Source organism: Podarcis melisellensis (genome assembly GCF_964234715.1).
Source record: "Podarcis melisellensis genome assembly, chromosome: 3".
In the NCBI taxonomy this organism is placed as follows: Eukaryota; Metazoa; Chordata; class Lepidosauria; order Squamata; family Lacertidae; genus Podarcis; species Podarcis melisellensis.
In genome coordinates, this window is record NC_138530.1 from 4,928,385 (window position 1) to 4,944,872 (window position 16,488).

Below are 16,488 nucleotides of genomic sequence, written 5' to 3' on the forward strand. Positions count from 1 at the left end.
TGGGAATGGGTCACGTGGCGTAGGCGCCAACTCCCCGGGGCACCCACGAAATTCCCCATGGAGGGGTCGGGCACCCCCTTTGGTGCCAAGGCCATGCACGCCGTATGGCACCCACGGTCGTGGGGCCAAACTGGCTCGGTGGTGAGCAACATTCCCCACCACCACCCATCCTTTTCAATGTTTGTCCTTGGTTAGGGTCTAACATGTGATTCTGCCCTCCTTCCCGAGCTGCCCCCTTCATCCTTAGAAGGCACGGTTCCTATAGTAACAGAGCGCATTGTGTAGAAGCGTTATACCTCCGAATTGTTCTGTTGTTCACCGTCGAGGAACCTGGCCCTATCTAATTTCCCAGGCGCAGGGGTGAAAAGGGGAATAGAGCATAATAGCGCTGCAGCTGATTCTTTACTCGTGGCTGCCTTCACCCCTTTGGTTAGTATTGGCCGGGCGGCAGGAGAGTGTTATTTTCCTCCCGCTGCTGGGTGAGGGCCTCTGGCACGGGAAGGCCCATTTTCAAGGAGCAGTAAGAAATTGCAGCCTTGAAGCCGCCGTGCCTTTTGCACAAAGAGATTGGATTTATTAGCAAATCGGATACCACGGGCCTTGAGCTCAGCAAGTGTCGGGAGCGGATTTTCTCATTCCAGAAAACAAATGCCCCCCTTCAGCTGTTTGGGGCTATATATATTGCTATGCTGGGCTGCCGCCATTTGGAACGAGGTTTCGCTCGGTCTCTTATGTTCGTAAGTGCTGCGCGTGGATGCAAGACACACCTGCCCATTATCTCCATGGGTTTTTTAGGCATTTCTGCAACCCACCACATAAAAGGTTCCTGGTTATTACGACACTGCGACCTGACATAGCTAGAGGAGCTGCCATATTGGGCCCCATCTGCCCTATACATTGAAAGCAGATTTTCAACCCAAAATGCGTACAAAAAAATCTCACAGAGCAGATGCATTTGTCACTAGATTCCTGGTGTGTGTTTTTACATTAGTATACGGTAATTTGATTTCTAAAATAGCAGGGGTGGAGATTATGCTACCTGGTGTGAAGTTTTTGGGTAGTACATGCCCGGAGTCTGGTGGTTATTTGTGTGTGTGTGTGTGTGTGTGTGTGTGTGTGTGTGTGTATACACACACACACACACACACACACAGCTCATTTGAAAAGCCACTTTCCCTTTTCTTCCTTGGGATTGCCAGATCTTGACATTGGCTCCTTGTGACACTTTCTCCTTTCAGTATTCAGATATCCCCCTGGGGAATTTAGCAGAGGCTAGACACCCGCAGGTTGCTGGCCTTCCAGCTCACTGCCAGACCCAGCATTCCATTATGACATCACCACAAGGGAACAGGCTGGTGGGTGACATCACATGGGGACTGGCAATGTGGGAGGAACTGTGAGTGATGTCACTTCTAGGCAAACAGATTGCTTATGTCCCGTACAATGAGGAATGATGGGATTGCTTCTTGTAGCTTCTGGCCTGAACATGAAGACTGAGGGCCTCTTTAGAACGAGGCTGAAATGCTACAGCGCCTTCTCCTGTTGCTAGCGTCCTTCACGAGAATCTCCCATACAGGTAGGCGGATTCTGTTTCCGCGGTACGTCGTTTATTCCTGGTAGCTAGGTGGCAAAAAGCCCTCAGTCTTGGTGCTGTCCACAGGAACCGGGGTCGGGGGGGGGGAAGAAAACGGGTTTAAAACACAAGTCATCATGCTGCAAGGCCCATGACACACGCTTCCAGCCAAGCCCGGCCTCACTTTCCCTAGTCTGCTATATGGGCACAAATCTTGCAGGGAATGAAATCATTCTGCTATCTCTTGACAGAGCTACAGGCCTTGCCCCCTGTTCATTGTGGCCTGTGGCCTGAATTCAAAGCCATCTCAGGATCAGGAGCAACGACTGCCTCTGAGATACTTCCCTGGCAGGCCAGCATCCAATCAAATGAGCTGCATTTCTGTGGAGGTGTGATTCTGAGCAGTTGGTGGGTTCTGTCTGCAGCTCACTGCTACACGGAGGAACTGTGAGTACTGAGGATTCCCTTTAAGTCGATAGCAAGTTGTCTTTAAAAATAATAAAATTCCCTGTGTTATTTTAATGGATGAATTAAGAGTATGATCCATAAAGAACCTTTGTCCCTGAGAAAGCTCACTCTCCAAACACTCTTTGGAGCAATCTTCAAATAATAATACTATATATTAATCATGAACGCCTCCTTTGAGTATGGTTCCTAAGCACCTTCCATACACAACTGGGAGGGATCAGCAGGCTCACGTTCAAATACACACATATATAATGAAAATGCAAGAATGTCGTCATACTGCAGTTCACCTGGCTGCAGACAGGTGGTGCTATGAACTACAGTGTGATGGCAAGCTTGGGTCTCAGAGCTGTTAGACCATTATAACAGGCAAGGAGGAGGGAACTGGAGATGAGAACCAGGGAAGGAGGCAGGAAGGCAGGCAGCTGGTGGCCCAGGTGAGTGAGCAGGCAGGCCGCCCACCCAGGTGAGCAAGCATTCCAGGAAAGCTGTAGAAGTTTGACATGGCCTGTGGGGAAGGGGTGGTTTTAGCAAGGTGCAAAGAGACACTCGGAGGGGGAAGAGAAAGGAAGAGAGACGAGAGAATGGAAGACAGACAACTCAGCCAGGCAGCACATGGACCAGGTGAGTGGGTGGGCACCCCAGACAGGTGAGTGGGTGGCCCAGGAGTGCTTTGGCAAGGAGTAAGAGTGTGTGTGTGTTTTAATACAGTCATACCTTGGAAGTTGAACGGAATCGGTTCCAGAAGTCCGTTTGACTTCCAAAACATTCGGAAACCAAAGCACAGCTTCCGATTGGCTGCTCACCAAAACATTTGGAAACCGGAACACTCACTTCCGGGTGTCAATCATTCGGGAGCCGGTTTGTTCGGGAGCCAAGACATTTGAGATCCAAGGTACGACTGTGCTAGAAAAAAGAATACTCAAGGAGAGGAAGGTCAAATGGCTTAATGCTTAATTACTACTAAGCATGCCCATTGGACGGTGCTGCCCAGCTGTTAGATGGGTGGAATGGAAAACTGGGCAAAGAGGGAATAGAATGGAGTGTACTGAAAAAGGGCAGAGCTGGCTTTCAGGAAACCTGTACAAGAATGTTTCCCACTGCAATGTTTTGCTGCATGTTCAACTTTCTGGGTACCAACCTGAGGCTTTGCCTCTTGTTTGTTTTGCTTCACCTTGGGAATGGTGGGGGGAGAGCGCATGGATCCCAGCCCACAAATGTTGCCCCATAAGCCTCCCCCACTCTTTCTAAGCTGTTTTATGCTCATTCAAGTCATTGGTTCGTTGGGACACAGTCCTGAGGTTCATTGTTTGATCTTTGTTGATGCTCTGCCCCTCTTCCTTTTGTCCCCAAGTCCTTCAGATCTCCATGTAGTGGTTGCTTTGAATGGGCATGAATTGGAGAGAACGAAGTTGGACAGGGTGCTCATCCATGAGGACTTTGACTGTACAAACCTGAACAACGATGTTGCTTTGCTCCTGCTGGCCTCCCCAGTAGACTTCGGCGAAGAGAGGACTCCCATTTGCCTGCCCTTCTTGCAGGACCTTGGAGCGTGGCAAGACTGCTGGGCTGCAACTTGGAGATCCACCACGCCTGGTATTGCATTTTCTAGTCCAGAGCTCAGTAAAAAAAATACTCCCCTGAGTTTGCCGCACAGACATGCACTCGCTGCTGTAAGTCGGAGCAGATGGGGCGTGTGAATGTGCAGGTATCCATTGGCTCAGTCTGCACTTCAAGGTGAAACGATCAAATCCACAGTTTCCGAAACCACATGTGAACCCAAACACAGCTGTCCCCTTTGAAATTCGCATTTGAATTTTGCAATGCAGTTTTCCAGCCAAGTAACGTGCAGAAAATTCATATGCTCATGTAAAGTGTACATGAAAACTCAAGTACTGGTTTAAGTACAGAAAAATGCATTATGTTAGGGAGAGTTGCTTTGTAAAAATGTGTGTATGTGACAAAATTGCATAGAAACAGGAGAAATTTGTACTAAGGTGCTGATTAATTCTCATGAGAACTTTAAAGGGCTTTCCCCCCAAACTGGTAGGAAGATACAGATAACCAAACTTAAGATTTAGGGAGATTTTAGGAATGAGAAATGGAGAGAAACCAAAACTGTTGGATTCTGAGCATGATTGCGGTAGCTAGACTGCTGACTGGGAGTGGCCACCGAGACCACATAACACCAGTCTTGAAAAACCTACATTGGCTCCCAGTATGTTTCCAAGCACAATTCAAAGCGTTGGTGCTGACCTTGAAAGCCCTCTGTCCAGTATATCTGAAGGAGCGTCTCCACCCCCATTGTTCTGCCCAGACACTGAGGTCCAGCTCCGAGGGCCTTCTGGCAGTTCCCTCCCTGCGAGAAGCCAAGTTACAGGAAACCAAGCAGAGGGCCTTCTTGGTAGTGGCACCCACCCTGTGGAACGCCCTCCCACCAGATGTCAAAGAGAAAAACAACTACCAGACTTTTAGAAGACACCTGAAGGCAGCCCTGTTTAGGGAAGCTTTTAATGTTTGATGCATTACTGTATTTTAATATTTTGTTGGAAGCCACCCAGAGTGGCTGGGGAAGCCCAGCCAGATGGGTGGGGTACAAATAATAAATTATTATTATTATTATTGAACTGGGAACTCAATGGCTTGGGACAGAGTCCTCCCCAGGAGATCTCACTGGAAGGAACCAGCACAAAATAATCTAGAGCAAGTGGAATCACCAGCCTTTGTAGCTGGCAGGCTATAGATTTGGCCTCTGAATTGCCCAGACCTTTTGCCCTTGCCCTGGCCAGCAGTGCAACCCCTTTGCCTTGATGCCATGCCACCAGCATCCGAGGCCCCTCTTGGGCTTCGAGAAACACAGGCTCTCCTTTTCTCAATTCCAGAGCAGCGCAAGTCTCCGCGCTGCACAGAGCGGTGAGGCCTAAACGAAGCCCCTGCTGTCCCATTCACCCCCTCTCCTCCTCCTGTCGTTTCTGAATGCTGCCGCCTCCCCCTCTTTCCTCTGTGCCTGCAGGTGACGAGAACACACCGACCAGAGTGCTAAAGAAAACGGAAATGTCTCTGGTCGGTGGGGAGACCTGTTCCAAGAGCGTACAGGGGCTGACGGAGAGCATGCTGTGCGCCGTCTCTGACGAAGGAGGGAAGGAGACCTGCAAGGTATAATGAACCTGGCTCTGTACTGCTGTGCCGCAGGCCGGGCAGGCAGGATGGATGCGGTAATGATCTTCGATCTCTTCCCCAGGCTTCCTGGGGGCTGCTAATGTTTCTCTGCACAGCCTCCGGAGAGATGGGGAAGACTTATTTTAGCAAGTGTACAAGTAGGGGAAGTCCTGGTCACCTACAAGGATATAGAAGCCGTGTCCTCCAGTCTTGTTCAGAGTCCCCAAAAAGGGGAGGAGAGATGTCTTCATGCTCCTTTATCCCTCCTTTTGATTATTTTTGTTCCTCTCCCTCCCTTTTCTCCTTCCCTCTCTTTAAGAGTTTGGGTATAATCTTCGACACTTCCCTTTCCATGGAGGCGCAGATTGCAGCTATAACAAAGGTGGCATGTTTTCATCTCCGCCAAGCTAAGTGGTTGGCTCCTTACCTCTCTCACCCTGACCTAGCCACTGTGATCCACGTGACGGTCAACTCCAGACTGGATTATTGTAACTCGCTCTATGTGGGGCTGCCCTTGAAGCTGACCCAGAAACTCCAGCGGGTGCAGAACTACTTACGGGGCAAGACTCCTTACGGGGTCCTTGCCACGGGATCACATTCACCCAGTCCTATACTCGGTGGAGTACAGGATCAGGTTTAAGGTGCTCGTTTTAACCTTTAAAGCCCTATACAGCCTAGGACCCTCGTGCCTACAAGACCGCCTCTCCTGGTATGTCCCACAGAGGACCTTACGGTCTTCAAACAAAAACATCTTGGAGGTCCCAGGCCACAGAGAGATTAGGCTGGCCTCAGCCAGAACCAGGGCTTTTTCGGCTGTGGCCCCGATCTGGTGGAACGCTCTGTCACAAGAGACTAGGGCCCTGCGGGACTTGACGTTTTTCTGCAGGGCCTGCAAGACAGAGCTGTTCCGCCAGGCCTTTGGCCAAGGCACAGCCTGACCCCCTCCTTTTTTAACCCTCACTGAACTCTAGCCCAATGGTTGCCATTAATCTGATTTGAACTGATTTTATAATGAACTGATTTTAGAATGTTGTGTCATTTTACTGTTGTTAGCCGCTCTGAGCCCGGCTTCGGATGGGGAGGGCGGGATATAAATTAAATTTTATTATTTTTTATTATTATTGTTCCCTCCTCTCCTTCCCACTGCTCATTTTCTTGTCCTGCTTTTCTGCCTCCACTGATACACACTGTGTTTTCGGAGGAGTGAGCTTGTGGCTGGAGGTGTAAACTCTTTAGGAAGAGTTGTATATTCTTTACTCAAGAGTAGGTTTTGCAGAGGGTTGAAACCAGGGCTCCCCCCCCCCAGCCGGAACTCACTGGAACTTAGTTCCAACACCTCTCAGGTGGGCGCCATTGCCATTATAAGAGAACAAGGGAGGTGTTTTTGGTGAGTTCCAACACCTCTTTTTCTGGAAAAATAGCACTGGTTGAAACTATGGAAAATGCAGAAGGGTAAGGGAACAAGGGAGGGTGAGGAATTAATGCGGGGAATTTATAAACCACGTGGTTGCTATTTATTATCTATGGTGTGCCTTCAATGTGTCGGGGGCTTCAAGGCTGTGAGAGCACAGGACTCCTGTCTTGAGGGGCACCCAATGTTCAACTCTGACACGGTGGAGATAACAAAAGAAAAGGCATGAAATGGAGATTGGGGTAAACGGAGAAGAATATGCCTTTGTTTTGGCAGAAACACAGGCTCAGAAAATGTCTCCATTTATGTTTTTAGAAACATTTAAAAAAAAAAAAAACCTAAAGTGGCTGAGTTTTCCAATAAAACTGAAAATCCACAATTCACGTTAGGGCCATTCCATGATTAGACCAACCCAATTGCCATTAAACCTCGGAGAAGCTTTTGATATGTAAAGTCATTTGATGTGTAGTCATTGAACACCTAGCCTGCTGATGAAGGATTGTGGAAAACTCCCAACATTTGCGCACTATTTTGGTGGCCCATCAAGTGGCTGTTGTGTGAATTTTGGGGCCTATGGAGAGGAAAGTTTGCCCATGGACCTTGAGAGAGCGACTGCGCCGTCTCAGTTTTGGGATACCTAACAGGGGTGTAACAACCCCTCACTGTGAATAATAGTGCATAATAGTGAATAATAGTGCAAAGCTGGCAGCTTCCTTTCTGCTTCTCCAGAAAGCAGGGCCCGAAAACAGTGCTTTCGAATTACAGGAATGAAAATTCCAACTAAACCTTAGGAATAACTTTCTGGCAGTAGGAGCTGTTCAGCAGTGCAGTAGGCTACCTTGAAGGTTTGTAAACAAGAGTTTGGGTAGCCATCTGCGAAGGATTCATTTGTTGTGATTCCTACATTGCGGGGGTTGGACTAGATGATCCGTGGGGTCCCTTCCGATGCCAGAATTCTATGAAGACGTTAACCTCTTTCTCTTGTGTCCTCCTTCTGACCTCTCCCAGGATGACAGTGGGGCTCCTTTGGTTTGCACTTCCGGAGAAGTCGGGAGATGGTTTGCGGTTGGACTAGGCAGTCAGGGTGAGGCCTGCGAAGGAAAGGGCAGCCCTGCTGTCTACACTGTGGTTTTCAGCTACCTCAACTGGATAGAAGAGGTTACGGCCGAGGAAGGGAAACCATTTATCCCCGAAGGAGTGGACGTGGTCGTAGCCGATTCCGAAATCCCTCCTCCCGCTTTGGCTGAGTTCGAAGAGGTGACGGCTGAGGAAGAAAAACCATTAATCCCCGAAGGGGTGGACGTTTTCATAACTCATCCCGAAATCCCCGTTCCCGGTTTGGCCGACTCTCCCTTCCTTTCCGCCCCCTGTGCCGTTGCTTCTGTTCTGATGTCGATACTTTTCCGTTTATTGTAATAAAATCCGCTTTGCAAATGCTCTCTCTCTCTCTCTCTTGCAAGAGTTCTCGCTCGCTTTCTTCATGCGTAAAATAAAGAAAGCTCCTAAAACGAAACCCGAGGGCCATCAAATGAACATGCTTCCTGCACGTTCCCCCAGGGCTGACTTCTCGGGGTTTTTTTTGCAAGTAGTGGCACGTTTTGCAATACGGAGGGACATCTTGTGGTTACACTGTGCATTGCAGCCAGAGAGAGGCTGCGCTGCAACAGAAGATGCTGTGTGCATGCATCAACTGCTGCTGTAGGCCACAGACCACCTCTGGCCCACCCCTGGCAATCCAGAATTTGCCCCTGGCCCTCCTCTCTCAGACCTGCACCACCAGATATGCTACTCCGGGTCAGGATGCTACAGGAGTGTGTGTGTCCCCTTTGGACAGATGGGCAGCATCACTCACCTGTCAATCACCTGATCTCAGTCTCCATGACATCATGATGGGAGGGGTCGTCCACAACATCGGGAAGGAAGCCGGTTGCAGAAGGATCGTTTGCATCACTGATAGTGCTGTTATTAATGGGTTTTGCCTCACTGTTATGCTCGCAAATCTGCAGTAAGAGCAATTGTTTCCAAAGAGGCTGCTGAGAAGTTCTCAGCGGGAGATGGGAATTATTCCTTCGCACCTTTATCTTTTCATTCCCTGCCTTGTGGAAAGTTTCCCCCTCTTCCTGCCACTTTCCTAACCCTCTGTGTCATGGTTTTTTTAGACTGTTTACTGGCTGTGGGGGAGAGAAACTTTCTTTATCTCTGTGCAGTTCTTGGCATGTATTAGGCATTCAAATCAATAGTACCGACCATTTGTTTCTTAGATAAAACGGAAATGCTTACCCAAAAAAATACACCAAGGCAGCATTCAGCATGCAAAATTACAATGAGGTGGATAAAAACATCACCAAAGATTAAGATTAACGTTTTTGTTTAACCCATTCTGCATTCCACATATTGGTAATTACTGTGATATTTTCTTTTCCAAATATGTAGAAGTATTCGTTAAACCTCAACAAGTGTAATCTTTCTCCATGTCTGCTCTGATACTGCTTTACTTTTGGCATCTTCTCTCACCCCTTTCTTTTTTCCCCTTCTGTAATTTTATTCCTTCCCTTGTAATTTTAAAACTACAACAACAATTACATTTAAAAAATCAGTACAAAAAAATAATAATAGTTATTGTTGTTGCTGCTGTTTTAAAAAATCACTTTGCAAAGGCATGCACTGCCACACTGTTTTAGGGGATTTCTAAAAGAAAGCATAGGGATCCCGCATAGGGATGTGGGTGGCGCTAGCCTAGGAGTTGCCGATCAGAAGGTCGGTGGTTTGAATCCCCGCGACGGGGTGAGCTCCCGTTGTTCGGTCCCAGCTCCTGCCCACCTAGCAGTTCGAAAGCATGTCAAAGTGCAAGTAGATAAATAGGTACCACTCCAGCGGGAAGGTAAACGGCGTTTCCGTGCCCTGCTCTGTTTCGCCAGAAGTGGCTTAGTCATGCTGGCCACATGGTCCGGAAGCTGTACGCCGGCTCCCTCGGCCAATAAAGCGAGATGAGCGCTGCAACCCCAGAGTCGGCCACGACTGGACCTAATGATCAGGGGTCCCTTTACCTTTACCTTAAAAGAAAGCATGGATTATTCCTGCTGAGCCTCCACCTGCAGGGAGTTCCGCAGAGCAAGACCTTCCATGCTAAAGGATCAGTTCCAAGTAAAGCCCGACCGAACCTCAGGGGTTTGGGGAACCACCAGACGTGCCCCACCCAAGGATCTCAGGGATCGAGGAGTAGTATAAGGTTCCCAAAGTGCGCTGGGCCCAAGTTGGTTAGGGCTTTGTGTTGTTGTTTAGTCGTTTAGTCGTGTCCGACTCTTCGTGACCCCTAGTACCAGAGCACGCCAGGCACGCCTGTCTTCCACTGCCTCCCCCAGTTTGGTCAGGCTCATGTTCGTAGGGCTTTGTAGATAAACACAAAAAACCTTGAGCGTGGCCAGGTAGCAAATTGGCAATCAGTGCAGCAATCTCAGCAGCTGGCTACCATGTTGCCTGTGAGCAGTCTGTCCGCTGCATTTTGCAGTAGCTGCAGCTTCCAGACCAAATGCAATAGCACTTTGCAGTAATCCATGATGTGACGGAGCCAGAGTTACTTGGTGTGGCAATCACACAGGGTCCCCAGACGTTTCACCGTCTGTTGACCCCTGTGCCACCACTTTATTTCTCGCTGCCACCACCCAGGCCCTACCTGCTACAATACTGAGTCCAGTCAGGGTTAAGTTGGAACATAAACTTCTGTTTATTTATCACAGTTTAACAAGCGTGTGGTTTCATAAATGGTATCGGTCAATTACAATCATGGGGTGCCTATCCAGACCTATAACTTCCGCTACCTGCTCTCACTCACTAAACCACCTCTCAGATATTTACTTGTCTTCCTAGCCCCTAACTGTTCCTGACTCAGCCTATTTCGCTAATCAACCTACCCCCAAACTCTATCCCAATTCACTCCCACTCCAACCACCCACCCAACTCCCAACAAACTCCTCCCAGAGCTGGTTTTATAGTCCCTAACAGTCAGGGGTCCTTTTACCATACTTTTCCGTGTATAAGACTAGGGTTTTATTATTTTAAAATTACGTTCAGAATTGTGGGTCGTCTTGTACACAGATACAATCTCCCCCCATTTTCTCAATTTGGAGTCCCCCCAAATAGGGGGTGTCTTATACATGGGGGCATGTTATAGTTCCTTGGAAGAGACTGAAGGAGGCCCAACTGAGCTCCAGGGGCTGAGTCTCCAGTGCAGACCGCAGCGTCTTTTCAAGGAATGGAGTAGTTCCTCAGTAAAGCCCCTAGGTGGCAGCATTGCCTTCCCCACCCACTAGGGTCCTCCTGCCTCCTCTGGAATATCTTATGTTCTGCCTAGCAATGAGAAAACACTCCTGCTCTCGCTTCAAAACTGATGCCGTTTTTTAGGAGCTTTCTGGGCAAACTCTTTTTGGGGAAGGAACAGTGGCAGGGAGGCGAGACTTAGAATCATAGAATCATAGAGTTGGAAGAGACCACAAGGGCCACTGAGTCCAACCCCCTGCTAAGCAAGAAACACCATTTGGTTTATGAGAATCTTTCCCTAGCTGGTCATGCCAGCCCATGCAAGCTCATAAGTGCCTTTCTGCACTGCCCTGTGGGAGTTTGCCAATCTTCCTAGTGCCTGGCATAGCAGTGGGCGATGCCAGGGGACGAGGTTCATTTCTTTGCAAAGCAAGAGAAGACTTTATGCATTTGTTCATAAAGTTATAAAGGTATTTCTAGACTGCTCTCTTGCAAAACCAGGGTCATAACTCAGGTTACAGATGCTTCAGGTTGCTTTTTTTGGGTTACGGACCCGCTGAAACCCGGAAGTACCAGAACGGGTTACTTCCAGGTTTTGGGGGGTCAAGCATGCGCAGAAGCGCTAAATTGCTCTTTGCACATGCACAGAAGTGCTGAATCGCAACCTGCGCGTGCGCTGATGCGCCATTGCAAGTTGCAAACGCTGCGGGTTGCGAATGTGCATCCCACATGGATCACATTCGCAACCCGAGCGTCCACTGTATAAAGGTAAAGGTAAGGTAAGGTAAAGGGACGCGGATGGCACTGTGGGTTAAACCATAGAGCCTAGGACTAGCCGATCAGAAGGTCAGCTGTTCTAATCCCCACGACGGGGTGAGCTCCCGTTGTTCGGTCCCAGCTCCTGCCAACCTAGCAGGTCAAAAGCACGTCAAAGTGCAAGTAGATAAATAAGTACCACTCCGGCGGGAAGGTAAACGGTGTTTCCGTGCACTGCTCTGGTTCACCAGAAGTGGCTTAGTCATGCTGGCCACATGACCCGGAAGCTGTACGCCGGCTCCCTCGGCCAATAAAGCGAGATGAGCGCCACAACCCCAGAGTCGGTCACGACTGGACCTAATGGTCAGGGGTCCCTTTACCTTTACCTTTTAAGGTAAGGTAAAGGATCCCTGGGTGGTTAAGTCCAGTCAAAGGCAACTATGGGAGTTGCAGCACTCATCTCGCTTCAGGCCGAGGAAGCCGGTGTTTGTCCACAGACAGCTTTCCGGGTCATGTAGCCAGTATTACTGAACTACTACTGGTGCAACAGAACACCATGACAAAAACCAGAACACACAGGAAACATGTTACCTTCCTGCCACAGTGGTACCTATTTATCTACTTTCACTGGCATGCTTTCAAACTGCTAGGTTGGCAGAAGCTGGAACAGAGAAACGGGAGCTCATCCTGTCATGGGGATTCGAACTGCCTACCTTCCAATCAGTAAGCCAAAGAGGCTCATTGGTTTAGACCACAGCGCCACCCTTAGCAGACAATATAGAACAATCATCAAAATGACTTAAGCGCTCAAGAACTGCATAGGTTTGTTGGCACTGAAAAGTGTTCAAGGGACTCCTGAAAGTTGAAAGTGAGGGTGCCTGCTGAACCTCTGCTGGAAGACTGCCCCATGACCACAAATCACCTGGATGAGGCAGGAACCATATAAAGAGCTTGCGTGAAAGAGTTCAAAGGATTTCCCCAAGCAGATAAATTCTTTCTAATATTTTTGTTGGCAGTTTAGGCCAATACACATATTTTTGTGATGCAATTTCCCCTAATACAACACCTTTTTGTTTCATTTAGGCATTTTAATGCACACTTTCTCCTTATTTACAAATTTTCACGTGCGTCCTTGGGCTGGAGAACTGCATTACAAAATTCAGGGAAGTGTGAATTTTGAAGGAGCGTCGCGTTTCTGTTTGTGTACTGCTTCAAAAACTGAATTGGATCATTTCTCATTAGAGTGCGAACAAAAGTGAATTTATCCACCCCGGCCTTCACATCCCTACTCGGAAACCCACATAAATGCATCTGAGAAGATGGGGGAAGTTCAGTCTTCCTCACCTTTTTTCTTGTTTTGTTTTCGGCAATAATATGAAGGAGAGGAAATAAAAGGGGGGAAAAGTGAATGAACAATAATAACAGAATGCCCTCCCCCCTTTCACACCTTGCTCTCCATTCAGACTTTTGACAATCAACAAGGTCATTTGATTCATTCAGTTCTTGGAGTAAACAAAGACTCACAATAATAAACCCCCCTTCCCAACCCCTGTTGCCGTTCTGCCTCCCCCCACCGCCTTTTCTCTAAGAATAGATGCCTTCCAGACCCCCTTTTACCTTCATCTCCCTCTGCCTCTGAGAATCCGACTCGCTGCCACTTCCTCAGACGGATTTCAGGGCTTCCAGAAAAGGCTCAGCATTTCCTCTTCAGTGTGGGAATCACACCTTCCCTTGGTAACATCTGCATAGACACCCCGGTCATTCTCATATTTGTTGGTGTTCTCTCTCTAACCTAAGAAGCTGCCTTATATTCAGTAACACCATTGGTTCACCTAGCTCTGTAGCTGTGGTCTGAACCAGTGTTTCCCAACCTTGGGCCTCCAGCTGTTTTTAAACTACAATTCCCATCATCCCTGACCACTGTTCTTGCTAGCTAGGGATGATGGGAGTTGTAGGCCAAAAACATCTGGAGGCCCAAGGTTGGGAAACACTGGTCTAAACCACTGAGCCTTGCCGATCAGAAGGTCGGCGGTTCGAATCTCCGCGACGGGGTGAGCTCCCGTTGCTCTGTCCCAGCTCCTGCAAACCTAGCAGTTCGAAAGCACGTCAAACTGCAAGTGGATAAAAAGGTACAGTGGTACCCTGGGTTACAGATGCTTCAGGTTACAGACTCCGCCAACCCAGAAATATTACCTCGGGTTAAGAACCTCGGGATGAGAACAGAAATCGCGTGACGGCAGCGGGAGGCCCCATTAGCTAAAGTGGTGCTTCAGGTTAAGGACAGTTTCAGGTTAAGAACGGACCTCCAGAACGAATTAAGTACTGAATCTGAGGTACCACTGTACCGTGGTACTTTGGGTTACAGACGCTTCAGGTTACAGATGCTTCAGGTTACAGACTCCGCTAACCTGGAAGAGGTACCTCGGATTAAGAACTTTGCTTCAGGATGAGAGCAGAAATCGCACGGCAATGGCGCGGCATCAGCAGGAGGCCCTATTAGTTAAAGTGGTGCTTCAGGTTAAGAACAGTTTCAGGTTAAGAACGGACCTCCGGAACGAATTAAGTTCTTAACTCGAGGTACCACTATACTGCAGTGGCAGGAAGGTAAGCAGCATTTCCATGCACTCTGGCTGCCATCACGGTGTCCCATTGCACCAGAAGGGATTTAGTCCTGCTGGCCACATGACCCGGAAAGCTGTCTGTGGACAAACACCAGCTCCCTTGGCCTGAAAGCGAGATGAACACTGCAACCCCATAGTCACCTTTGACTGGACTTAACCGTCCAGGGGTCCTTTACCTTTTTTTACACAGATTGACAGTGCTTTTCCAGGATTTTCAAGCAGAGTCTCTCCCAGCCCTACCTAGAGATGACATTGGGAGTGGGACATTCTGCATGCAAAGCAGCTGTACTACCACCAAGCTAAGGTCCTTTCCCTCTCTTGCAAAGCAAACTAAGAGAAAAAAAACCCAACACTAATAATTATGTGGCGATGGCCAATGTCATGCAATGGTTGGCCATTGGGTTCAAATGCCCTCTCAACCAGGGTTCAAATGCCCTCTCAGCTACGAAGCTCAGTACTGACCAGGCGCCATCTCTCAGCCTAACCTACCTTGCTGGATCATTGCGAGGCTGAAATGAGGAGGGCAGGAAAACCAACAGTGCTGCCAGCACTTCTTTGAGAAAAAGTGGGCTATAGAATGAAAGTTAACAACAGAAAGAATTAGAGGAACCATCGGAAATGACTATGAAAAGCAGTAGAAGTATGAGATGATCAGCAGCCTCCGAACTTGAAGCATGGGAAGTCCTATTAAAAATTAATAATTTGGCAGAATATTCAGACTATTTGATATGCATATGTGTAATTTGGAATATTTAATGTGATTTGATTGGATTGTTAAAGTGGAAAATTTAACAAAAACGAATTTTGCTTAAAAAAGAGAAAAAGATGCAATTGATAGACAGTAGAAGAGTTGTCCTTGGACTCCAACTCCCATCGGCACGCCAAAGGACAGGAAAGATGGGAATTGTAGTCTTAACAGCATTTAGAGCAGCCTTTCTCAACCTGTGGGTCCCCAGATGTTGTTGGACTACAACTCCCATCACCCCTATCTAGCAAGGCCAGAGCTCAGAGATGATGGGAGCTGTAGTCCAACAACATCTGGGGACCCACAGGTTGAGAACCGCTGATTTTAGAGGATCACAAGTTATGGGAATTTAAGGAGCCCACAGAGCTCCTAAGGTCTCCCACATCTGTCCTGCAGATATCCAAGTCAACACAGGGGCAGAGGAAGGTGAATAAGCCTCTCTCTAGGCCACTACTCCCATGGATGGGGAATCGGGGTGGATTTTGGGGTTAGGGAGGGCAGCGGAGATGGCAGCCAGGGATTCTCCCACTTGGACTTTGGCTTTTCAAGGGAGAAGACATTTTGCTTTTGGTTGCAGAACCCTGAGCTGGATCACTGGTTCATTGCAGTCTACAATGATTGCCTCCAATGAAGCTGAATGTTGGAATATTCAGGACAAGAGGAAGTCCTTTGTGCAGAGTTAAACTATGGAACTCGCTACCACAGGAAACAGTGATGGCCCCTAACTTGCATGGCTATAGAAGAGGAATCCATGGAGGAGAGGTCTATGGATGGCTATGTTGGGTTCACAGAATGCTGTGTGAGATAGTAAGTCTGCAGTCTTGAGGTTGCTAGCTGTTGCCATCAGCCTGCAATACTTTCCGGGTCAGAAAGACTCAGCAGTAATGTGCTGTCAGTGTATTATAGCCTGTAGATATTTGTATATATATAAAGGTAAAGGGACCCATGACCATTAGGTCCAGTCGTGGCCGACTCTGGGGTTGCGGCGCTCATCTCTTTACTAGCTGAGGGAGCCGGCGTACAGCTTCAGGGTCATGTGGCCAGCATGACTAAGCCGCTTCTGGCAAACCAGAGCAGTGCACGGAAACGCCTTTTACCTTCCCGCTGGAACGGTACCTATTTATCTACTTGCACTTTGATGTGCTTTCGAACTGCTAGGTGGGCAGGAGCAGGGACCGTACAATGGGAGCTCACCCCGTCGCAGGGATTCGAACCGCCGACCTTCTGATTGGCAAGTCCTAGGCTCTGTGGTTTAACCCACAGCGCCACCCGCGTCCCTATCTTGCATATATATATATATATATATATATATATAGCTCACAATAAATATACTGCACCGAAGAACCTGGAACTCTGAGCATTTCTGCTAAAGCTCCGTGAAGAATTCGCGACAGGATTCTAGCCATGACTGTGATGCTTTGCCTCCACTGCTGGTACATTGGGCGGGGGGTCCATTGGGGGGAGCTGGTACATTGGTGGAGTGTGTGCCCATGTTTGAATG

General features: G+C 48.4%; 1 protein-coding gene across 1 annotated transcript; it reads left to right on the top strand.

Annotated features, from left to right (window-relative positions):
* The first annotated feature begins 1,380 nt into the window (after window positions 1-1,380).
* Window positions 1,381-8,045, top strand: LOC309365813 (serine protease 55-like). The gene is made up of 5 exons (XM_081904313.1): window positions 1,381-1,576; window positions 1,825-2,020; window positions 3,393-3,634; window positions 5,052-5,194; window positions 7,617-8,045. The coding sequence occupies exons 1-5, from the start codon at window positions 1,522-1,524 to the stop codon at window positions 8,022-8,024; spliced, it is 1,044 nt and encodes a 347-aa protein (XP_081760439.1). The 5' UTR covers window positions 1,381-1,521; the 3' UTR covers window positions 8,025-8,045.
* The last annotated feature ends 8,443 nt before the right edge of the window (window positions 8,046-16,488 follow it).

What these genes read in the sequence shown, in the direction of transcription:
- LOC309365813 (XM_081904313.1), top strand. Translation starts at nt 1,522, where the DNA reads ATGCTACAGCGCCTTCTCCTGTTGCTAGCGTCCTTCACGAGAATCTCC. An exon ending in CACTGCTACACGGAGGAACT is followed by an intron (nt 2,021 to 3,392) that starts GTGAGTACTGAG and finishes TTTGTCCCCAAG; the next exon opens with TCCTTCAGATCTCCATGTAG. An exon ending in GAGGGAAGGAGACCTGCAAG is followed by an intron (nt 5,195 to 7,616) that starts GTATAATGAACC and finishes GACCTCTCCCAG; the next exon opens with GATGACAGTGGGGCTCCTTT.